The sequence below is a fragment of the Lolium rigidum genome, chromosome 4 (assembly GCF_022539505.1).
Source record: "Lolium rigidum isolate FL_2022 chromosome 4, APGP_CSIRO_Lrig_0.1, whole genome shotgun sequence".
In the NCBI taxonomy this organism is placed as follows: Eukaryota; Viridiplantae; Streptophyta; class Magnoliopsida; order Poales; family Poaceae; genus Lolium; species Lolium rigidum.
The window spans coordinates 176,846,058-176,868,831 of NC_061511.1; the positions used below are offsets into that span (position 1 = coordinate 176,846,058).

At 45.6% G+C, this 22,774-nt stretch overlaps 5 protein-coding genes across 5 annotated transcripts; 2 read left to right on the plus strand and 3 right to left on the minus strand.

Annotated features, from left to right (window-relative positions):
• Positions 1-2,952: 2,952 nt before the first annotated feature.
• Positions 2,953-5,754, minus strand: LOC124649237 (urea-proton symporter DUR3). The gene is made up of 3 exons (XM_047188888.1): positions 5,326-5,754; positions 4,418-5,194; positions 2,953-4,297 (listed from the first exon to the last, which is right to left on the minus strand). The coding sequence occupies exons 1-3, from the start codon at positions 5,506-5,508 to the stop codon at positions 3,089-3,091; spliced, it is 2,169 nt and encodes a 722-aa protein (XP_047044844.1). The 5' UTR covers positions 5,509-5,754; the 3' UTR covers positions 2,953-3,088.
• A 3,225-nt stretch (positions 5,755-8,979) lies between these two features.
• LOC124706412 (cyclin-dependent kinase E-1) lies at positions 8,980-15,017 on the plus strand. The gene is made up of 15 exons (XM_047238076.1): positions 8,980-9,406; positions 9,521-9,631; positions 9,764-9,867; positions 10,845-10,887; positions 10,981-11,079; positions 11,384-11,453; positions 11,543-11,637; positions 11,911-11,944; positions 12,038-12,122; positions 12,207-12,284; positions 12,403-12,450; positions 13,732-13,764; positions 13,887-13,995; positions 14,301-14,510; positions 14,615-15,017. The coding sequence occupies exons 1-15, from the start codon at positions 9,182-9,184 to the stop codon at positions 14,687-14,689; spliced, it is 1,419 nt and encodes a 472-aa protein (XP_047094032.1). The 5' UTR covers positions 8,980-9,181; the 3' UTR covers positions 14,690-15,017.
• A 1,020-nt stretch (positions 15,018-16,037) lies between these two features.
• Positions 16,038-18,065, plus strand: LOC124706415. Its single transcript, XM_047238078.1, has 2 exons — positions 16,038-16,204; positions 16,306-18,065. The coding sequence occupies exon 2, from the start codon at positions 16,358-16,360 to the stop codon at positions 17,720-17,722; it is 1,365 nt and encodes a 454-aa protein (XP_047094034.1). The 5' UTR covers positions 16,038-16,204; positions 16,306-16,357; the 3' UTR covers positions 17,723-18,065.
• A 751-nt stretch (positions 18,066-18,816) lies between these two features.
• LOC124649413 lies at positions 18,817-19,567 on the minus strand. Its single transcript, XM_047189058.1, has one exon. The coding sequence runs from the start codon at positions 19,492-19,494 to the stop codon at positions 18,973-18,975; it is 522 nt and encodes a 173-aa protein (XP_047045014.1). The 5' UTR covers positions 19,495-19,567; the 3' UTR covers positions 18,817-18,972.
• A 226-nt stretch (positions 19,568-19,793) lies between these two features.
• On the minus strand, positions 19,794-22,445 carry LOC124706416 (ADP-ribosylation factor-like). The gene is made up of 6 exons (XM_047238079.1): positions 22,171-22,445; positions 21,630-21,720; positions 21,215-21,330; positions 20,680-20,739; positions 20,515-20,580; positions 19,794-20,255 (listed from the first exon to the last, which is right to left on the minus strand). Exons 1-6 carry the CDS (start codon positions 22,225-22,227, stop codon positions 20,067-20,069), a joined length of 579 nt encoding a protein of 192 aa, XP_047094035.1. The 5' UTR covers positions 22,228-22,445; the 3' UTR covers positions 19,794-20,066.
• Positions 22,446-22,774: the final 329 nt, after the last annotated feature.

Sequence of the window (22,774 nt, forward strand, 5' to 3'; positions counted from 1 at the left end):
CTTTTTGGCTACATCGGATCAGTCAAGCAAATATAATATCTCAGGTCAGTTTTTTGTGCGTTAAAGTCGTGGTTAAATAATCATATTGACAAATTTTCTTGTCATGCAGGCTAGATTGTTGAGCCACAACGGCATGATTGGCAGTGTTGCATGAGAAAACTCGCAAGTACTTCTATTCTCCCCCACTATGTTCATGTCTGTTTGTACGAATATTTTAATTCCATTATGTCTTATAAATTGTTTTCATATTGCACTGCCTTCCATTATTCTACTTCAATCTTGATCGTAGCTCCTTATATTACTATTGACAAGAGAGCAAAAGAACTATAAGAACTGAACTCACAGGCCAGGAATGAGATAATTTCTTTGATTGAAATTTTCAGAGTGATAGCATGAATGATAAATAGCATATACAGTATGCCCAATGATGGGAGAATCACGAGACACTCTATGTTGAACAATGATCCTGGCTTTGAGCTTGTCCAACTTTGCATACATTATTTGGATAGGAAAAAATATAGGTTGGCATGTTATATTTTTTATAAGAGTTTCCCATCATTAGAAATTGAGAATTTTAAGGCCTGCTCATGATGCCTATTTCACCTCAAAGTTGAAAGCAAAACCAAAATTAAACATTGTTATTTCCAGCATTTACGTTGCACTCTTGAATCCATATATGCATATAATGACGCGCATGAGGAGAACACCACAGAGAGGCGTATGTTAAGTTCGCTGTTGTTTTCATCAGATTTTTTCCAGCAGAGCCTTTGTGAAGAGCTATTAATTGGATGCCCAGTTTTCCTACACAAATTAAGCGAGAAATTGTCTTCTCATGCAGGCTAGACTAGATGGTTCATTTAACATTGTTATTTTCAGCATTTCTATAGCAATCTTGAAGACGTGACAGCATGAGGACAACACCGTAGAGAGGTATGTTAAGTTCGTCGTTGTTTTCATCAGAATTTTCTTTACGCAAAGACTTTGTGAAGGGCAATTGGATGCCCACTTTTCTTACACAGCTTAAGCACGAAATGTGGTAGTATTAGTCTAGCTTAGCGTGCTTAAGCACGAAATGATTCATTGGAAGCTTAATGATTAGGGTCCATTCTGTTCAAGTCCATAATATTGTTCGGTGTAGGAATATAGTAAATCATTACCTGGATTTACCATTTCGTGTAGATGTGTTTTGAATATAGTAAATCATTACCTGGATATAGTTTTACAATTTACTTAAATATACATCATTTTAATCCCATCCTACGCATGTTACATCTTTCACGTATTTGCTTTTACAGTAGAAACCATCCCTTATGTTTCTTGAGAAGATGGGACAAATGGATAAATATGAGAAAGTTCACAATATGAGGATGCATGGGATAGTTTTAAGAGTTTTGGCTACCTTTTGTTTCAGATATAGAAGAAACATGTGCTTCTTGATTTTTGGGACAATTTTAAGAGTTTGGGCTACCTTTTTTGGTTGAGATATAGAAGAAACATGCGCTTCTTGATTTTCGCCAAACTTTGTTTAAATTCATTCACTCCAGTTCTGAATTTGGAATATAGCAAGTAACTGACATATCCGTCGCTCAAGAAATCACTTTAGAAGTGATAGGTAACATCAAAACACCCCACCTCGCACACACAATCCATACATGACCATTCGAAAAAAAACAATCCATACATGTACTTTTCATGTATTTTCGGTATTATTATATTTAGTTTTTGTAACTTCGACATAATTGAAGTGAAATAATCCTTGCAGATTTGAATGCTAGCCTTTCCCTTATTTGGTAAATGCAACACAATTTCATTTTTCGATACTTACTATGGTGCTTTGTTTTTTCAGTTTGTGTGCCATGGTGGTTCTTGTGAGGAGGGCGGCGCATTTTCCAATTTGCTTTTATAGAAGATGCAATGTACGTGGTTTTGATCTCCGAAAAAGATTTACACCCAGTTTTGTTGTACTTTGTGTTTTTCTGTGTATGCACGATTGGTAGTTAACTCATCACGTAACTTGTTCCCCTGTAAGCAGTGCATGCTCCTGGCAACGGACCATGGGCAATACTAATATACATCAGTTGCCAAAAGTATGATGCTCCCTCCTTCGTGCGTATGATGTTTGGAGATGATACAAATGTGCACTAATCACTCCAGGAAGGTTGTGATGTTAAATGGGTCAGTTAGTGATTGGATGAGTAATTGAGTTAGTGGCTCAGTGAGTGCCTGCATGAGTACTCCAGGGAATTCAGAGGTCAAAACATTGGCTAAACAACATGATAACATTGGTAGCGTTCAGGGCAGCCAGATACCCTCTAAACTACGCATGCACTAAGAATGACGTGCTACTCCTGATAAACTGAAAAATGTACTCCCCCTATATGACTGTTTATCGACAATAGTGCCGCTCAATGATGGATGGACATCTGTTGGTTGTGTAGTCATCTGAATTTTTTGCCCCAGTGAGTTGCCATTGTTCACAGCAAGTTTCTTAGTAAGCTTCATGCTTGGCGATATGGTTGTCTGAGAGAAGGTTCAATATTGAAATTTTGTAAAGTTTATACGATCTCGCAATCCTTCTAACAAACATTTTATCCAATAAATAATCAAATATTTCGACAAACCTTGTAGATTGTGGTGAGGTTGCATGCAGATGCATTTTCTCATGTTCTACAAGCATAAAACAAACTGCTAAATGAAAAACCATGTATACTACCTTAGTAAGATATAACTACCTTAGTAAGATATAACCATGTATTCATATTTCACCTCATTACTATCTTAGTAAGATATGACCATGTGTCCTTTGATTTCTGGATTTTCAGTATCGTGCATTATCTTTTCTTTGTCTTAACAAAGAACGTGCGTTGCACGTGCAGGCTTACTAGTTACACACACAAAGCAAATACTGGAACCACCGGTGGCCCACATAACAGTGTCGCATTGCAGCGCTTAAACACGACAAATGTCCCACTCACGAGATTCAACCTTTGTGAGCGGAAGTGAACGAGAGGTCGCTCCCACCGTTGCGGCCACCAGATTACGAACGGACCCATCGATCCCTGTACACATACACCGATCGATCGGTGGCTTAATTCTCCTCCAAAAGATGGTCGCTGTCGTGTGCCGGATGTGTGCCGGCGGGGTGCATCTCCACCTCCCCCTTCCGCTGCAGCTGCTGGTAGTGCCTCTCCGCCTCCGGCATGGCCCCCATGATGGCCCGGAGGCGCAGGTTCACGTCGTCGAGCCGCTGGTACACGATGTCGTTGGTCAGCATCCCGGCGCACACCATGCTGATGGTGTCCCAGCTCTCCACCAGCGGCAGCACGATGATCACCGCCGAGCCCACGGCGCCCCACACGATCGCGATCGCCGCCCACAGCGTGAAGTAGCCCAGGTTGAACTTGCCCGCCGGCACCGACAGCGCCGGCCACAGCACCACGATCAGCACCGTGAACCCCACGCCCCACTTGATGATCCACCGCTTGGCGTGCACCAGCTTCTCCTCCTGCAGCTCGTCGTCGTCCTCGTCGCCGCCGGCCGCGCTGTCCACCCTCGTGATCTGCTTGCTGCTCTCCCAGTCGTAGTGGTCCGGCTTCACCAGGCTGCACACGATGTGCACCGCCCCGCCCACCAGGATGGACACCAGGTTGCCCGCCAGCATGGGCGCGTTCCGCCCCGTCGTGTCCAGGTTCACGCGCCCGTACTGCACCTTGGTCACCGTGAGCCACACGATGACGCCCAGGACGCAGCCGCCGCCCGCGCCGAGCATGGCGCCCAAGGCGTTCGCCTTGCTCCAGAGCAGCAGCAGAGCGATGGGGATGACGGCGGATCCCACCAGGACGCCCATGGCCAGGTACATCCACCCGAGGGACACGCCGGCAACGTTGAGGATAACGGCGAGGACGCCCATGAAGCCGCCGAAGGCGAGGATGGCGGCCCTGGACACCATAAGGATCTGTTTCCCGGTGGCGTTCGGGTTGACGTAGGTGCGGTAGATGTCGTAGGTGAAGAGGGAGGAGACGGCCACGAGCTCCGCGGAGCCGGCGGAGGTCACGGCCATGAAGAGCATGGTGAGGAGGAGCACGGAGCCAGACTTGCCCATCAGCGCCGTGGCGGTGGCCGCAGGGACGAGGCCCTTGGCCGCCTCGTCGGCGGTGACGGGGAGGTCGAGGGCGAGCGCGCCGAGTCCGAGCGACGTGGCAAGCGAGAACGGCACCGCGAACCACACCAGGCCGCCCAGCAGGTAACCCTTGTGCGTCGACGACGGCCGAGCGGCGATCGCGCTCATCCAGTACCCCTGCAATCAATCCAATTCCAAGGCGACGCGATCGATCAGCCAAGAAACCAGCCCACCGCCGGACCGGAGCGCATGCATGATCGAGGGAAAGTTACAGAAGAGATCGAGACTAGCACGTACATTGTCGACGAAGACGGTGCCGAAATTGCCGACGATGTTGATGATGCCGAAGACGAGGCCGCCGGAGCTGAGCATGGTCAGGTAGGAGCCCTTAAAGTTGCCCTCGACGGGGCCGCAAGACTGACCAGGGAGCGAGAGGGCGCCGGAGCAGACCCTGGAGGCGCTGCCGACGACCATGAGGTGCTCGTACACCTTCTTGGGGCTGCCGAGGCTGCTGTTGGAGGTGTACACGAGGAAGACGAAGATGAGGAGCACGACGTGCACGACGACGGAGTGGATGTAGCTGGCGAGGAAGGTGGCCTTGAGCCCTCCCGCGAGCGTGTACACGATGACGCCGAGCGGGATGAGGAAGCTGGCGGCGTAGACGTTGACGCCGCTGAGCGCGTGCACGACGGCGGAGCCGCCGAGCAGCAGCATGGCGGTGACGATGACGTTGGTGGCGAGGCAGAAGGTGAGGAAGACGATGTGCGCGCTGGTGCCCCACCGCGCCCTGACGATCTCGCACACGGTGTGCGCGTTGGGCGCCTTCCGCTTGATCTCGATGGCCATGATCCCGAAGAGGAGCACCTGCACGGTGGCGCCGCTGGCGTACCAGAAGGGCCCGCTCACGCCGTACTGCCACGCCACGTTGGAGCTCTGCAGGATGGTCGCCGCCCATGTCCACTGCGACACGATCACGCTGGCGATCAGCCCCGTCTTGACGCTCCGCCCCGCCGTGTTGAACCACTCCGACGTCTGCAGCTGCGACCCTCCGACGTAACGTTTCTCCAGCCACACCTGCGCGCGTTTTTTTCCATCATTCCGGCGGTCGATTAATTAAATTCTCTTGCTTCTGATTTGTGAATTGATTGTGATAATGACAAGTTTTATATATAACATAAAGATTGGGATTTTGGAGTACTTCGTACCAGGAAGGATGTGAAGAGTGCGAAGAAAGCGCCGAAGCCGATGACGACGGCGTACCCGACGGCCTGCGCCAGCACCGGCTTCCCGCCGAAGAAGCTCTCGTCGCGGGTGCAGACCCCATTCACCACCGAGTAGTACTCCGCGCCGAAACTCAGCTCCGGCGGCGGACAAACCACGCCCGACATCGGATTCCTTCAACGCCGAGCTGGGTGTATCTTATCTGGATTCTACCTCGACAGACCAGAGATTCGATTCAGTTCGATCTGGAGTGTCTACTCTTCTACCACGGCGAATCAGGAATATCCAAGATTCGTGCTGGTCAACGGCTCACTCTATCGATTCGATCAGTGGATGGGAAGGAACTGCGAAGGGATGAAGAGATTCAGACTCTCCCCCAATCAAGGAAGACACTGGCAACTGGCTCTGTTTGATTGATGTGGATGGAGCGGATGCATCGATCACTCTGCACCGTGCGGTATTTATACAAGTCGCCCGAGGACCAAAATAACCCCAACTGGTTATTTGTTAGAAATTTTTGGACCAATGGAATCATATTGCTTCCAAAATTGTTATTAGTTGAGAGATTCTTTTGACTTTGCATCTTTCCAGCTGATGTGGAAATAAAATTATTTGTTACTAGCTGAGAGATTCTTTGACTTTGGCTGTTTCGAGCTGATGCGGAAATAAAATTATAACAGTCCACTGGCATTCGTGCTAGTTGGATCATACTAATGTAGAAACATATTTTTTCAACTTGGAGAAAAATTATACATTTACAGCTTCCTGTTTAGTTTGTCAACTTCGCCTGATGCGTCCTATCTCACAAAACTTGTACCATTTTACAGCTTGCTTGGAAAAAGAAGCAAGTAGCCCAAGTCATGTCTAATCATTGTACGCTAACATCCTTATCATGATTCACTGTAATGCCAAATAGAGTGTTGTGCAGTCTAGATCCCCAGAAGTCTTCCTAATTTCTAATTCCTAGTGCAACTCTGCATCTCTTTATATAGTCCAAAATCCACACTTACGACAGAATCTTAATCAAGCCGCTTCAACAACTAAATTAAGGGACAAAAAGGCTGTGCCACTCCAAAGAAGCAAAATGCATCATTTCCACGTATAAGTTAAGGAGTTCTCACCCTCAGTGACAATATGGAGACGATTGGCTATCAGGTTTATCGAGAACATTTCTCGTGAAACTATCCTTTTCAATATGTGTTAATGGGCAATTTTCGATGGCGTCCATAATATCGACAAGGAGATCCAGTCTCCCGCTATTTATTTTTGCTCCGTGTTAAGGGATTGAGTTGTATGTTGAAATCTATAGGGCCAACATATTTGGCGAGAGAAGCGGTGGGCACCCATGCTCCATCTCACACTTGTTGACCAAGCTACAAGTGAAGGGGCTGCTAGACTCCATGGCATATTGGAGAGATGCAAACTTGGGTCACGACTAGTAGTAAGCATATCAAAATCGTCGATCTTCTTCAGCGCAAGATACACACATGAGATGAAGGCAACAATTCATCTAGGATAGGGTATTGAGGAAGAGGCGTTGGTAGAATAGTATTTGGGTCCTCGAATGACTCTAGGGAGATCAACAAATAGTCAACTTTAATAACATTGCGCAAAGATCAAGAAGATTTTCGATGGGGGGGGGGTAAAGAATTTGAGTGAAGCCACTGGCTAGATCTTGGTTAAATTGCCATGCCTAGGGACCCTGACTTATTGTATGAGTTTTTTCTGGTTATCTAAGAACACATGCAAGAAGATAACTAGATACATTTCCCGGTATTGGTGGAGCGGATGAGAACAAGAGAAAGATTCACAGGAGAAAATGGAAAGATATTGTTGTCCTATAAAGAGTAAGAGGGATGTGTCTCTGGGAGATACAAAATTTTAGTCAATCTAAACACTGCTAACGAGGAGTGGTGATTGATGAGAAACATGGAATCTCTATGTCGAAAATCATTCGAGGAAAATATTATCATGATATCAAATCTATGGCGGCAAGAAATAAGAGAATCTCATCACATATTTCGAGGGCAATATTACATGGCAGAGAATCTCTAGAAGGGTTTGATCAAACACGTTGATGATGGCAACTATTAAGTAATCGTAAGGCTTGTGGATCCCATCAAACCCTAGCATGCAACGGCTTGTACACCGCCGGAGGAAACGATATGTCATATTGAAGAGCTAACACTAGGTACATAGTGGACTATGATTTAGAAAATCAAGAATCCTTGTATAGCTCCCAAGTTAGGGCTACCAACTACAATTTGAGTTGGGCATTCTCTGATGATTTATGGGGTTGGTAGCTACGGAAACATATAGATTTTCTATCCAAAGTGCATATAAGAGACCCATCAAATTACCTAAAATCAGGAAAACAAATTATGGAAGTCAGTAATGCCTTCGAGTGTAAAATATTTTTGGTGGTGGGTGACTAATAATTTTGTCCCAAGTCACAAAATAGACATATTGAGAGGGCTATCTTTTGTGAAGAGTCTCCCATTGACATATATCATTTTATACTTTTCTTGAATTCACTTGCACAAGTATTTTCGGGGAAGAATTGAAGAAGGCGGCCTCGATCAAGTTTCCATTCTATGCCCATGGTCAAAGAAAATCGGTGGAGAAAGCAAACACATATATGATTTTATGTGAGAGTTGGATGATTTGAACAATAAGGAATGCTCAGAACCATGTAGCAAGAAGAAAGACATTTTCTAAAAAAAATCAGTTCAATGGACTATGGAAAATACTTTCTCTCTTGCACATGATGTGGACAAGAAGCAACCACAATAAGCTCGAACAAAAGTGAGGTAGAAGCCACCCGATGATAATACCATCAAGTTGAATGCATGTGCACGCCACATTCACAGGATGTGACCTCGAGGGCGTGACCCACATAGTTGTGTACAATTATCAGAGGCACTCTGGTATCTAAATACGACAAATATTGTGATTATCGGACCTATCCAATCAAAGATGTAGTGCAATTGAGGAGCAAAATGAACTACGTCAAGATAATTATAGAAAACGATGCCTAGGTCAAGCTTCGTGAGGAAGCTTTGTGAGGAAGATCGGAGATTTGAGCCATTCTCATTGAGATCAAGGATTTTAGGATTTTAGGATTTTGCTAACTTTGTTATTAGTTATGTTACTTGAGACGTCAATGAAACAACTCACTTGCATGCCTAAGCGAGCCAATCAAAACGATGTTGTGGCTGAGCTATGTCATAGGCTTCATCACCTCTACCTACATTTTCTTTTTGAGTAAAATCGCCTCTGTCTACATGATCATAGCCCTAAAAACCGGTGTTTCTAGTGCGTGCGCAAGGTTAGCATCGTTCAATTTCCTGCTTTAAGTTTAACCTTATTTCATAATGTTGAAGTCGATTTTTATGTAAAAAAGCTTGTTCAAAACGTACATGCTAGGTAGAGTACATGTTAGAAACACATTACAAAGTCTTATGCTCCCCAATTCGAAGAAAACACAAAGATAGTGTGTTTACGAAGAAGGTACGAAAACACAAAGCCAAAGCCCAAAGAGGGCGGACTCATGAAGCAAAACCAATCGCGGCCGTCCGATCAGCAACCAAAGGAGAGGATACAGGATCCGTTGTATATTTTGCAAAAACACCCTCTTCTCCAGCCTGCTCGCCCCCGTCCGATTCCCCAATCTCGGTCTCACTCCGATTTCGGCCCAAACCCTAGGTCGCCGGCTCCTTCCGAAGAGAGGTGCCTCAACCGCGCAGCTGATCCGTTTGTTGTGGGCAAGTCCTTCCGCGTTCCACTGCCGTGAAGGGGAAGAAGAAAGAGCGGGATTTGGTCGGCGGCCGGTCGGCGGCGATGGGGGACGGCCGCGCCGGAGCGTCGAACCGCCCCGCGTGGCTGCAGCAGTACGATCTGATTGGAAAGATCGGCGAGGGCACCTACGGCCTCGTCTTCCTCGCGCGCCTCAAGCCAACGCACCCCCAAGCTGCTGGCCGCCGCGGCTCCCCCATCGCCATCAAGAAGTTCAAGCAGTCCAAGGAGGGTGACGGCGTCTCGCCCACCGCCATCAGAGAGATCATGGTAGCTCACCGCTGCCGGTTATTTCATTCATTCCTTCGTTCCTGAAGTTACCAAACCCTTGCAACATATAGGAATGTAATATTCTCACATTGCCTTTGCCATTTTTGGTTTCAGCTCCTGCGCGAGATTAACCACGAGAATGTGGTGAAGCTCGTCAACGTCCACATCAACCACGCCGACATGTCCCTCTATCTCGCCTTCGATTACGCTGAGCATGACCTCTATGTATGCAACTCCCATCCCATGCTTATATGCACATTTCCATTCCTGTCAACCTCTTAGTATGAAATTCAAGTCTGATTCAACTCTGGATCTCAATGATATAATTAACTAAATAACCACTGAACCAACCCGCAGGAGGTTATCAGGCATCACAGAGAGAAGCTTAACCTTGCCATTAACCAATACACCGTCAAATCCTTGCTCTGGCAACTGCTCAATGGCCTCAACTACCTCCATAGGTATGTCTATATTTTCAGTTAACAAGATTGGTAGCATGATTCTTTACACTGCACTGCGTCTTAACCTAACATGGGGTATGTTTGGTTCACCACCAACACGAGCCATACCGAAAATCCAGCTCGCCCATGAGGTTGGCTGTTGGGACTAGCGCCAATACTCTGGCTCACCCAGCCCACCCCTGGAGTGCCTGTGTTATTCTCGACAACTCACAGGCACACGGAGGGCATGCCAAATGCTTGCCAAAAAATGGCAGTGTGGCGCTAGCCTTCTCTTCGTGCATGGGTCTGGTTCGATCTTTTAAAAAACAATCAGTGCAGCAGATTAATGAGCTGAATAAACACTGACTGAAGACAAAGCGTCACATACGTTTTTACTAGTGGTTTTTTTGGATATATTAATCCCGTGTAAGCGGCATGTAATTAATTTTATTTAGCACTGCCCAATAGTAGCCCAAGATACTCCTATTAGTACTACTAGTCTATTAGTAAATGTAATGATTGTCTCATTTACTATAAAAGTTGCTGTTATTTTCTATTTTAGTAAGAAACTTGTTTGGGGATCAACCATGAGACTTCTTTGCATGTGTTGTGCATCCGTACTTTTGCATTCCCATTTCGTTCCATTTGACATATCGTTGTTAATTCCTACGTTTTTTTATGTGTCTCAATCTTCTTATTAGATCGACATTAAAACTTAATTAGAATCAAACCAAAACACTAAACAAGCCAAGTTGCCTAATGTTTACCAACTCAGTTGGCTATAAACCAAATGAAGGCATAGAATTTTTGGCTAAAATTTTGGCAGTTACGATGGCTACAATCGAGACAACAATAGCTTAGCACAATTTGGGTCATGTCCCTGCTTTTGTCATGCCAAAATTTTGGTAGCGCTCAAACCAAATGCACCCATATATGCAACATTCATCTGGGCCATCTGATCAAAATCTGATCTACCATACATGTCTACCCTCCTGCAGTAACTGGATCATCCATCGAGACCTCAAGCCTTCTAATATACTGGTATGTTGCTATGTACCTTCATGCCGATACACAAATCTATTGAGTATTGTTTTCTTTTGCTGCTAAGCATGCTGCAATGTTGTGCCCCAGTAGGTTATGGGGGAAGGAGAAGAACATGGAATTATAAAGATTGCTGATTTTGGGCTTGCTAGGATATATCAAGCTCCACTAAAACCATTAAGTGACAATGGGGTGAGTTGCTCTATCTCAATACCTGTTAGCAGACATTCTGATATTGTGTTCCGATGTCAAGTACTGTAAGGAAAACAAGGGATGGTACCTTGGTAAAGGAATGGAGTCAAGTCATTCTGTACATTATTACTAGTAGTCTCATTGCTCTTATGTCCTTGAAGCTTATACTTTGCATATACCCATAAATGGCATTGTCTGTCTGCACATCGTGTTACGCATCAGCTCTTATTGTTGTATTTATGGGATCATGTGTTGTGTTATTGCTAGCTGCTAAGTATATGGCTAACCAAGAAGCAAAATGCAGGTTGTTGTAACTATATGGTATCGTGCACCCGAGCTGTTACTTGGTGCTAAACACTACACGAGCGCTGTTGGTATCCTTTTAATTTCAGGGAAGGCAAAGCTGATCCTTTTACTATCTCATTTTCTTCATTGATTCAGTTATTCCCTTAACCATCTCCAGACATGTGGGCTGTTGGTTGCATATTTGCAGAATTGCTTACACTGAAACCACTATTCCAAGGTGTTGAGGCGAAAGCTACTCCAAACCCGTTTCAAGTATGGGCACTTGCACTCATTGAGTTACTATTGCCGTCTTATTTTCAGAATTCAGATTATATCACTACGCTAAAATTGCTGCTTTATACATGTTGATCACGTTTCAAGTAAACACAAGACTGTTATTCTGGAGTTTCTTCAAAGTAAATCAGGCTGTAGATGGTTTCATGCTGTTGCATTATATATAGTTATGCATGGCCGCGTTACACTTTCTATAACTCTTCTCCGTTTATGCCATTTATTTATCTCACTGTATCTACACATATTTTGTAGCTCGATCAACTAGACAAGATTTTCAAGGTCTTAGGTATGATGCCTTACTTTTGCTTGTGTTGTTTGGTTGTCATACTCCTTGTAAGACAATGTACTCACCTTATATAGTAATCCAATTCTTCTGAAGGTCATCCTACGGTTGAGAAGTGGCCTACCCTTGCTAATCTTCCATGCTGGCAAAACGATCAGCAACACATTCAGGGGCATAAGTAGTATGTTGGAAAAAAATTAGCTGCTCTAAGAAGCCTTAAATATTGCTTTTATTATCACTTAATGTTGTCATCTCTCCCTTGCAGTGAGAACACAGGCCTTCATACTATTGTTCACTTGCCACAGAAGGGTCCTGCATTTGATCTTCTCTCTAGAATGCTTGAGTATGCCTCTTGCTCTCTAGCCTATTGGAGTCAACATAATTGGTTGATGAATATTGCTTTCTTTTCTTTTTATACTGCTATGTGGTTGTTTATCATCCTAGTTTTTCTCCTGTTTCAGGTATGACCCACGAAAGCGTATTACAGCTGCACAAGCTTTGGAGCATGAGTAAGTAATTATTACCTTCGCCTATTCATTCTTCCTGTTTGACTTGTTGGATGCTTCTATTTCCAAATCTGTATAACTAGACGATTGCCTGTCAAGGTTTCCACACAAAGACCCCTTGCTTCTGGCAAATAGTCTTGTAATCATAGTCTAAAAAGCCGGGCTGGCGATCTGCCCAGAAAAAACTGCAGTATCGAACTCACGACCTGTAACCATGCAAATTAACCCTGCTTGAGGTCCCAAATACCAGCTGGGCCGAGTTTGTTTTGTGAAATACATACTATGTACAATATGATGTCATACTTTTTTTGGAAGTCAGCTTAAATCTTAATTAAATATGAGATTTTTTTGTCACTGTTGAACCAGCTGAACCTGCAGTCGGACCGGCAAACCAGTGAACAGTTGCTTGACTAGTTCACTCACCGGTCTGGCTTTTAAAACTATGCTTTTAATTACCTACCTGAATTTAGATTAGCAAACATGAAGAGGGTGTTTATAGCTAGCCAATGCATATTATAACTACCTGCCAGACCATTATGAACTCTTATCGGTCCTAAAAGCATGAGATATTTGGGCACATTTAATTTTCTTTGCATCAATAAGGACTCTATTCACGTTTGCCTTTGCCTTAGCTGCCTTTGCTCAACTTTATTTGAAGCAGTCTGGTATTATTCTTGGAACCATGTCTATCGTTTTTAATCTTCAAATTTCCTCCATTCACATATCATGCTTTTTTTAGAGGGGGTATTTACCGTTTCTCATTATTAGAAACCATTAGGAGTTTGTTATAGCGAAAAAAGAACAAAACAACCTTGCATCTAACCAAAATCCCTACCCCAAGCACCCCTCAAACAGACAACATTCATTTCATTAGGTAAGACCAAAAAAAAGAGAGGCGTACAATGAAGTAGCAGCATCGACTAACATAATTCCGTTCACATATAATGCACTATAATGTTAAAAATGATTCTATAGAACATATTCAACAGAAACGTTTGGTCTTCTCCCAACTTTATTTGTCTTGTCTCTATCTAAATTATTATTTTTCCAGTAGAATTGATCTGTAATTTTCATGTCTGGTTTGGCACAAAGCTGTCATTACCAATCTGGCATACTTTTAAAGCATGGAAACAGTGCTGATTGAAGATAAACTCATGCACTAATGCCTTAGTATATTTTAAACATATAGGGGACGTAACAGATCATCATAGTTCTAATATGTGGATATTGATGATTACAGTTAAATATATAAGATCTTCTGAGTATATCCATCTCTTTGTTTAGGTACTTCCGGATGGACCCACTGCCTGGACGAAAGTAAGTTTTGTGTGAGCAGAGTCTTAATTACTTCTAGTTTTGTAGATAGCATTCCTTTAGCAAGTAAAGACTGTTCTCGTGGTTCTCGTACATCTGCCTAATATCTATCTCTCTCTGGTCAGTGCACTTATACCATCTCAGCCAGGGGAGAAAATTGTGGCATATCCTATTCGTCCAGTAGACACATCAACCGATTTTGAAGGAACAACAAGCCTTCAACCAACTCAACCGGTAATATAGCTGTGCTCCATTTTTCCAATGTCTGACCTCATTATTGGAAAGCTTTATGTGATGATTGGGCTTCTTCTCGAGGAAAATTAGATTTATCCTTGTAGCAAAATAATTTGTGCATCTATGGCGCAGGGCATATTTAATTAGTCAAAATCAGTTAGATGTAGTGTAGGCATCACAAGACTTGCTTCCTGTTCTATTTTGTCAGGAGATTTGGTTCAGGCCCCTTTTGAGTCGACAAAAACATTTGGTCAAGAACCGACATGTTATTATGATCTAAATAACACGATGCCTTTCTACTTCAGCCATCAGGGAACGCACCTCCGGGAGGCCAGCCTGTACCGAGACAACTCCCAAGGCAAATGCAACAGCAGCCTATGGGGGGTATGCCGAGAATGCCTGCTGGCGCAAACATGGGTGCCTTTGGCGCAGCGGCCCAAGCGGGCATGGTTGGGCTCAATCCTGGTAACATTCCAATGCAGAGAGGCGCAGGTGGTCAGGCCCATCCGCACCAGGTATGCTGTATTTTTTTTTCTTAGGTTCCTTGGGAGGCTTGCTACAACTATTTGAAGAATGGTTGTCATGATGAATAAACCTTTTGATTTTCTTGCGTTGACAGTTGAGAAGGAAGGCTGACCAACAAGGGATGGGGATGCAGAACCCTGGGTACCCTCAGCAGAAGAGGCGCTTCTGACATCCTCCTTCCTCCCTACTGACTGATACTATCAATGTACTCATAGCATCGTCGTGTATGTATTACCCACCAGATACACGTCGTCTGGTGTTTGACTGAAACACATTGATCATGTAAGCTTGTTGTTGTAGATTTATATTTGTCTGCAATGTAGGTAAGTTACTGTGTTAGCTGTGATGGTCATTCTAGAGGAAATTTTGATGATTACTTTTGGCCGCCAGTGAGCTAAGCTGCTCCCTGCAGAATAATTGGCATCTGAGTACAAGATAAGCTGGTATAGTCATCCGCTAGTATTGGAAGAGGAGTGGTTTGGTGGTTTGGTTGTTCATTGGACACGGAAAGCCAACTCAGCTGTGATAAAGGATGAGAGACGAGGCATCTCCATCCATCTCACGGGCTGCACGAGCATAGCTGTGATACTGTGTCGGCTTTCAAGTTTGTCGCTAGAACATAAGTCATTGGGAAATGCGCTGCTCTGACATATTGGGGCATTCGTGTTCATGCCCACAGGTCCCTTCTGCCCTTCGCCAATTGCCATTACCTTGCCGACCAGCACCCCTCTCCCTCCTTCCTCTTCATGTTCCTCTGGTTGTGCCGCATCCCACTGTGAGACCACGAAAATGTATCGAGTGCTCCCAAGCTTGTAGTTCTCTTGTATTTCCAACTTGAGAAACACTAAGTTACAAATATGAAAGATGTAGTAAAAAAATACCATATATATACACCATGTGATACCACGTCACACAGTTACAACTCTAAATTCATTCCACAACTTGGGAAGCAAAAAAGGACCAATTAAACTGTGAAGAAATAGAAGGAAACTCAAACTGGGTTTGAATTTTCCCCATTATCAAACTGAGCACTGAAATTTATTTGTCTCGAGCTTCCAATCAAATTTGAAACTTATTGCTTACGAAAAAAATTAAATTCTGAAGTGTCTCTCTAAGCATTTTTTACATTGTACATGTCCTTACGGAGCCGCTGTATATTATCTTATTTTGTTTACCATGGGCAATAGAAAGATATATCTAGTGATACCTCACGCATCAGAGTATCATCGTGAATTCTGAAACATGTTTAGACAGGTTACAAAACATCATATAAAGGTTTCACAAAAGGTAAAACCACATATATATATATATATCCTAATTTGTTTTTGAAATCGTCGGGTAGACAAGGGCGTAATAAACGAAGCATTCTTGCAAAAACGAGATAGATGGGCCCACGGGAGCCCAACAACGGAGCCCAGGGGCTGTTGTCTCGGCCGTGTGTTGGGTTGGGTGTTCGCTGTCGGAATCGAAGAAAGCGGAATCCGTCAAAGAAAATTCCAATCTAAATGCGCATACATCTCTTCCCTGTCCTGTGTCTGTGTGGGAGCCGGAGGCGGAGACGGAGCCGGCCCCGGAGGCGGAGCAGCCGGCCCTAAGAGGAGGACAAGGAGGAGGCTTCTGCCTGTTCTCGCCGCTCTTCGTCCTCGGATCCGATCTATTCATCTGCGACTCGGGCCACCTCTAGGTTCGTACCGCTCCCGATCCCCTTTCACCGACTTTTGATTTTGATTGATTTAAGGAAGGATCCTCGAGTTCACCCAAACCCTAAATTTCCGATTTTTCTAGGGTTCGTCCAATCCAGTGTCCCCGCGGAGGCAGAAAAACCAGTGCAATCCGCATGGCCGGCTGGGCTGATTCCGGCAGCAGCCGGGGACGAGGAGGAGGAGGAGGCGGCGGGTTTGCCAACCGCGGTGGCGCCAACAACATGAACACCAGGTGGAGAGCCAGGACGCCGGCACAGCACCAGCAGCAACAGAACGAGCAACAACAGCACCAGCAGCAATATCAACAGCACCAACATCAACAACAGCAGCAGCACCACCAGCATCAACAACACCACCAGCAGCAGCAGCAACCGCGTCACTACCGCCCTGTCAACGACAATGACCAATCTTCGCAGCACCGGCACCACCTGGCCGCGGGAGGGCCGTATCCAGGTCATCACCGCAGGCAGCGGAGCTTCTCCACCTCCACCAGCCACCCGCAAGCAACTCATCCACCGCAAACCCATCCCACCCCCACAGACCACAAGTCTCCTGCCCCGGCCACCAACGCCAGTGCCAATGCAATCGCCAGCGAACCCGACGACAAGGCTAGGCGCAACGCCGCCAATTTCGAGTGCAACGTCTGCTTTGACATGGCCGACGACCCCGTCGTCACCAAGTGCGGCCATCTCTTCTGCTGGGAGTGCCTCTACCAGTGGCTCCACGTGCACTCGCACCACCGCGAGTGCCCTGTCTGCAAGGGCGAGGTCGCCGACGATGCCATTATTCCCATCTATGGGCGCGGAGGCTCTGCGGCCTCTGTTCATACCGCGCCACCAAGGCCCACTGGGGCCAGAGTTGAGAGCTCCAGGCAGCAGCAGCAGCAGGCTGCTCTGGACTGGCATATGGCCCATGACGACGAGGATGGCAACCCCATGGATGATCTCCAACGTCTCTTTGGGGTTAGCTTTCTGAGAGATGCTATGATGAGTCTCATGCCCGGTGATGACGCGGACATGGAAGACTACACTAATCCCTACCACCATCCCGACCTCTTTGATGACCCCTATAATGTAACGGACTTTCAGTCGTTTGTCGCTGCTGGTGCTGGCTCTTCAAGGGGACATGGTCGTCATGATGTTAGTGCTGATGACATAATTGGAACATTCTTTGACTACACCACCCCTCAGGAGCCAGGTTTTGTGTATCGTGGTGGTCGCCGTCAGCGTGGAAGAGCAAGAGGAGCAGCATCTGCAGATCATTCCGGCTTCGCTGAAATGATGGGGGGTAGCTGGTCGATGGGGGGCAGCAGCAGCAGCGCATCTTACCGTGATACTGGTGCCAGTGGTCCTCATGTTAATAATAGTGCAGGTGGTTCCTCTCGGCCTAATGGTGGATGGACCGAGAGGAGAGGAAGAAGCAACCGGAATTCGTATTCAGGTGGTGGTGGAAGAGGGACCCAGAACAATGGCAGGAGACAGGGAGCAAATTACAATTGATCTTGGCCCGACTTGATGATGACCGTGGTGATCAGAATAAACAGAGCTTTGAATTCTTCTTCCTTCCGGCCTAATGGTGGATGGACGAAGAGAAGAGGAAGAAGCAACCAGAATTCTAATTCAGTTGGTGGAAGAGAGGATGCAGAACAGCAGGAGACAAGGAAGAACGGGGCTACATTTGCTCTTGTTCCTGGCCTGGTGATAGTGGCAACCAAATAAGTTCAGCTTTGAATTCATCTTTCTTCCTCTTCTTTTTCTTTCTTTGCTTTTCCTCTTTATTTTGACTTTGGTGAACGTTTCTCTCGGTTGATGCAATGCAATTGACAATACATGTGGTTATATACTCCTTGCCATCGCTTGATATGTCACATATCTCATCTATGTTGATATACTTTAGAAAATTTGGTTATTACTTAGCAGAAGGTGGTCTGTTAGTTGTACCAGTGATGACTTCTATTAGGAAGGAAACATGTTTGATTTCAGCTGATTGTGGCCAGCATATCTTTCTGGGAAAGAAAGAGTAAAATGAGTGCTTGTCTGTGTGCTGATATATGACAAGGAGACCAAACGAAAGACCTTGCTGCATCACCAGCTCACCAATGATTTCAACGAACCACACAAAAATTGATAGCTAGGACAATTGCAACTCAAACTGATAAGGAACGGGGCTACATTTGATCTTGTTCCTGGCCTAGTAATAGTGGCAACCAAATAAGTTCAGCTTTGAATTCATCTTTCTTCCTCTTCATTTTTTTTCTTTGCTTTTCCTCTTTATTTTGACTTTGGTGAACGTTTATCTCGGTTGATGCAATGCAATTACCAATACATGTGGTTATATACTCCTTGCCATTGCTTGAGATGTTACACATCTCATATATTAGTACTCGAGTATCTGATTATTACTTAGCAGAACGTGGTCTGTTGGTTGCAGCAGTGATGATTCCAGTAGGAAGGAAGCATGTTTGATTTCTGCAGATTGTGTAGAGTTCAGAAGTATTGGTATCGACCAGCATATCTTTCTGGGAAAGAAAGAGTAAAATGAGTGCTTGGTCTGTGTGCTGATAGATAACGAGGAGACCCAACGAAACAGGAGAACAGAAAGACCTTGCTGCATCACCAGTTCACCAATGATTTCAACGAACAACACAGAAATTGGTAGCTAGAACAATTGCAACTCAAACTGAAGCTTCACTACACTAGACTGCTACAGGATACAGGCTGCTACTAATCCATTTTTGGTTGAACTGAGTTCAGTTGTCGTCGCCATAGGCGAGGAAGCGGTAGCGCTCCTCGTAGGGCCCGTCGAAGTGGAGGTCCGCCTCCATCCACTTGGGGTACCGGACGAGGTCGCCGGCGACGAAGTGCATGTACTCCTCGCCGGTGGTGGCCCCGGCGGGGAGCACGCGGACCTCGCCGGCGACGATGTAGACGAGCTGGTCCACCTGCCAGTCCCACGGCAGCCGGCAGCGGCCGCCCGTGCGCCACACGGACCACGTCTCCATCACCCGCAGCGCCTCCACCCGCTCCTGCGCCGCCGCGCCGCGCACCACGCGCACCTTGTACACGTCCTCCACGGGACGACGGCCCAGAACCCGCCCATCCTCTGCTGGTGCCGCCGATACCGCCGCCGCCGCCGCCGCCGCCGCCAACCTGCACCTCCTTAGACCCCTGCAGCTAGCAGCAGCGCCGGGCGCGGGGATGGACACCGGGGTGGGAGTGTGGGGGAGGAGGGCGAGGTGGCATCCGGCTGTAGCTCCGGCTGTGCCCGCCATCTTTCTCTCGCGCTGACTGCTACGCTACCCTCTCGCTTCTCACTTTGCCTGCCTTCACCTTATCCTTTCTTCCTCTCACCCTGCCCTGGACGCGGCGTATCTTCAGTTCTCCTCGACTTAAATTTTACTACTGTACCAGTCTAGCAGTCTCCAATATATATGGTGGCCTCGGCCGGCCCTCGGGGTGCAACACAAGGCTATAGACACAACCCATTTTAGTAAAGCAAGAAAATACGGAGTAGAAGAAAATATCACAATCAAGAATTCAAGATCAGCAATTCATTCCGAACAAAGTAAAGTAAAGCAAACACTGAGGTTTCTTCAGACTAAACCACAAATATTTGAGCGTGTCATGCCATCAGTAGAAACATCAGTATTTACATTCCCCACACACTCCTAGTAGAATATATAATAGAATAGAGGCGCTTTCAACTAGCGCCACATCACCACGAGTTGTGTTTCGTTCAGGCTACAACAATTCTGTCAAACCACTCTAGGCGGCCACGGCAGTAAGATGGCAAACGCGAGATGGAAAAATGAGGCGCAGGACGATCCGTTGCTCTGTTTACTCTTCACGAGGATGATGTCGAAGCTAACCGTCCTGAAGCCCGCATCTCGTCCAGAGTCGTCGCTAGCCAGTCCAAGCCTTCGTAGAGGCCGTCGCCTTTCAGGGCGCAGGTGCCTTGGATGTGCCAGATACGGTTGTTCAGGTCGTACAGACCGAGGCCCTCGCATACTTCCATCGGGGTCATTGCTCCCCTCTGCATCCACAAACACCGACACGGAATGTTTAAGCGTGGGGACAGCGAAATTAAAGCCATGCTTTATAAGACAAAATAAGCTCTTTTCGTAAGCGAAGCAGAAAATATATCAAGAAAAGATACTTCAGCCCTACATAAAGCTGTCCATACAATAAACGAATTAAGTCTTGCACCAGCAAACAATAATCTAGTATTGTACACAAACCACACGATCTTAAACAAGTACACGGGATACCAAAAGAAACCATGACAAACATACCATGTCTTGCTTGTTAGCAAACACCAGCAGTATACTGTTGAGCATAAATGGGTCATTGATTATAGCCTGGAAGAGAAGATCAGCTTACAGTACGTTCGAGCACATATCAGGGAACAATATTACTGCACAAACAGGAACATGCTCTTAATACAAAATCACATAAACCTGAAATTCAGCTCTGGCTCTTCCAATTCTGTCCCTGTCCAGGGAATCAACCACATAGATCTGCAAATTAAGAAAGCAATGGAGAAAGGTTACATTTCAGGAAAGCAGTTTCAAACGACAAATCACTACACCCCAGTAATAAATCAAAGGCGAGCTCTAGCTTAATCCATGAAGAAAGAGGTCCTTGGCTAGAGAGGAGATGCCTACTAACTTACAAACACTTATCCTATTTGGCCAACAATTCTGTCATTGGTGGTTTGGCAGCTAAGAGCACTAAAGCATGCAAAGTGAAATGGGCTCAGTATTTATTATCCATCCATAAGTTCATTGACCATCTTTCCTAGTGACGGTACTGAACTTGTTCATGGATCAGATGGATTGTACAGTCAAAAAAGGAATGGAACTTCTCTTTATCAAAAAAGGAATGAAACAACTAAATGGTAGGAAAAGCACAGATGAAGTATTCCTATGTTGAATTGGTACTTGATATACAACGAAACTACATGCAAGCATAAATGGAATGACAGTAAATGACCAGGGCATCGGTGTTGTTGAAGTAGTGCCTCCACAAGGGCCTCAATTTCTCCTGGCCGCCAACATCCCATACAGTGAACATTACATTCTTGTACTGAACCTTCTCAACATTAAAACCTGCAACACAAAACAGAGTGTCAGATCACTAAGATGAAGACATATTTATTGGTACAGTAGTTCAACGGTTACCATGTAACGACGGATGAAAACATGGACGCACGGTGCGTGAACCCAAACAATAGTTAATTACTCCCTCCCTTCCAAATTAATCGACTCAACTTTGTCTAGATACGCGTGTATCTCTACGCGCGATTTAGTGGGTAGATACATGTGTATCTAGACAAAGCTGCATCAATTAATTTGGAGCGGATGGAGTACTTAATACAGTTACATATAGGCAGGCAAGAGTGTTATACCGATAGTTGGGACGGTGGAGAGAACTTCGCCAATGTGCAGTTTGTAGAGTATGGTGGTTTTCCCGGCTGCATCCAGCCCAAGCATCACCACCTAACATAAAGCAACATGCCGATCCATGAGAATTGAGGAGCGCAATGAATTAACTTTGATGGATCATCATGCGTCTGAGCCTCTGATGGTACATACAGATGACATACACACATTGTGCGATGACAATCAAGCATGAAGGAGCAACTACATAACAGACATCATAAGCAAAGATAGAAAGAACAGCTAGTAGGTAGTAAAGCGAGAAAGTATGGACATCACATCTATAAAATCATCGTCACATGGTTTGGCATATACGATCTGTTAGCTCCTTAACCGGTATTTCACTATGTAAAATTAAATCAGATAGAATCGTATGAAGTTAGATCAAACAAAGAATAGATCAGGGAACAAATACATCTCATTATACGAATATGCTTGGTCGATTGATCCATCCATACTACCAAGTACCAACTAACCAAGAAAATTAGGAGAAGAGAGAAGAGAGCGCACCCGCATCTCCTTGTTGCCGAAGAAGGCATCGAAGAGCTTGCGAAAGGCCTGACCCATCTCCCTGGATCAGGAGAATCTGGCCGGCCGGTCGGCAACGAGGATGAGAGTGGACTGGAATCTGGAAGGTTCTGCCGATCAGTAGGGTTTGGGAAGGATCGATCGGCCCTGGCCTTGCACCCTGCCTTCGTTCCTTTCTGGTCGGAGTCGAGCCGGAGCCGGAGCCGAAGGGGGAGAAGGAGGAGGATGAGGAGATGCTGAGCTCACTGGTGTCGGGGTGGAACCGGAGGCCGAAGGAGTAATCTGGGCCGTCTACTTTTAAGTGAGGCCCAGTAAACCATGTGGGCGATGCGGTTAGGTTAGGTCGGGTTAGGCCGATTTCTAAGGGGTGTGATACTTTCGGCCCGATTTCGAAGGGTGATAGTTTGGCATACTGCAACAGAACTAGTAGCTGTTAAAAAGCCTCGACCTAAAAGGAAGCTGTTAAAAAGCATTTGGAAAACGATGCACTCCATTTTTACAATGTTGAAAAAACAGGTGCATCTGAAGAATTTTGACACGACTTTGAGTTTTATTATGGTACTTTATTATTTTTAATTAATTTTAA

Excerpts from the sequence above, each read along its gene's own strand:
- LOC124649237 (XM_047188888.1), bottom strand. The coding sequence starts at position 5,508 with ATGTCGGGCGTGGTTTGTCCGCCGCCGGAGCTGAGTTTCGGCGCGGAG. Across the intron at positions 5,195-5,325 it reads CACTCTTCACATCCTTCCTG|GTGTGGCTGGAGAAACGTTA; the intron begins GTACGAAGTACT and ends AAACGCGCGCAG. Across the intron at positions 4,298-4,417 it reads GCACCGTCTTCGTCGACAAT|GGGTACTGGATGAGCGCGAT; the intron begins GTACGTGCTAGT and ends GATTGATTGCAG.
- LOC124706412 (XM_047238076.1), top strand. The coding sequence starts at position 9,182 with ATGGGGGACGGCCGCGCCGGAGCGTCGAACCGCCCCGCGTGGCTGCAG. Across the intron at positions 9,632-9,763 it reads ACGCTGAGCATGACCTCTAT|GAGGTTATCAGGCATCACAG; the intron begins GTATGCAACTCC and ends ACCAACCCGCAG. Across the intron at positions 13,996-14,300 it reads GCCTTCAACCAACTCAACCG|CCATCAGGGAACGCACCTCC; the intron begins GTAATATAGCTG and ends TTTCTACTTCAG.
- LOC124706415 (XM_047238078.1), top strand. The coding sequence starts at position 16,358 with ATGGCCGGCTGGGCTGATTCCGGCAGCAGCCGGGGACGAGGAGGAGGA.
- LOC124649413 (XM_047189058.1), bottom strand. The coding sequence starts at position 19,494 with ATGGCGGGCACAGCCGGAGCTACAGCCGGATGCCACCTCGCCCTCCTC.
- LOC124706416 (XM_047238079.1), bottom strand. The coding sequence starts at position 22,227 with ATGGGTCAGGCCTTTCGCAAGCTCTTCGATGCCTTCTTCGGCAACAAG. Across the intron at positions 21,331-21,629 it reads CTCCACCGTCCCAACTATCG|GTTTTAATGTTGAGAAGGTT; the intron begins GTATAACACTCT and ends TTTGTGTTGCAG. Across the intron at positions 20,256-20,514 it reads TTGCTAACAAGCAAGACATG|AGGGGAGCAATGACCCCGAT; the intron begins GTATGTTTGTCA and ends TTGTGGATGCAG.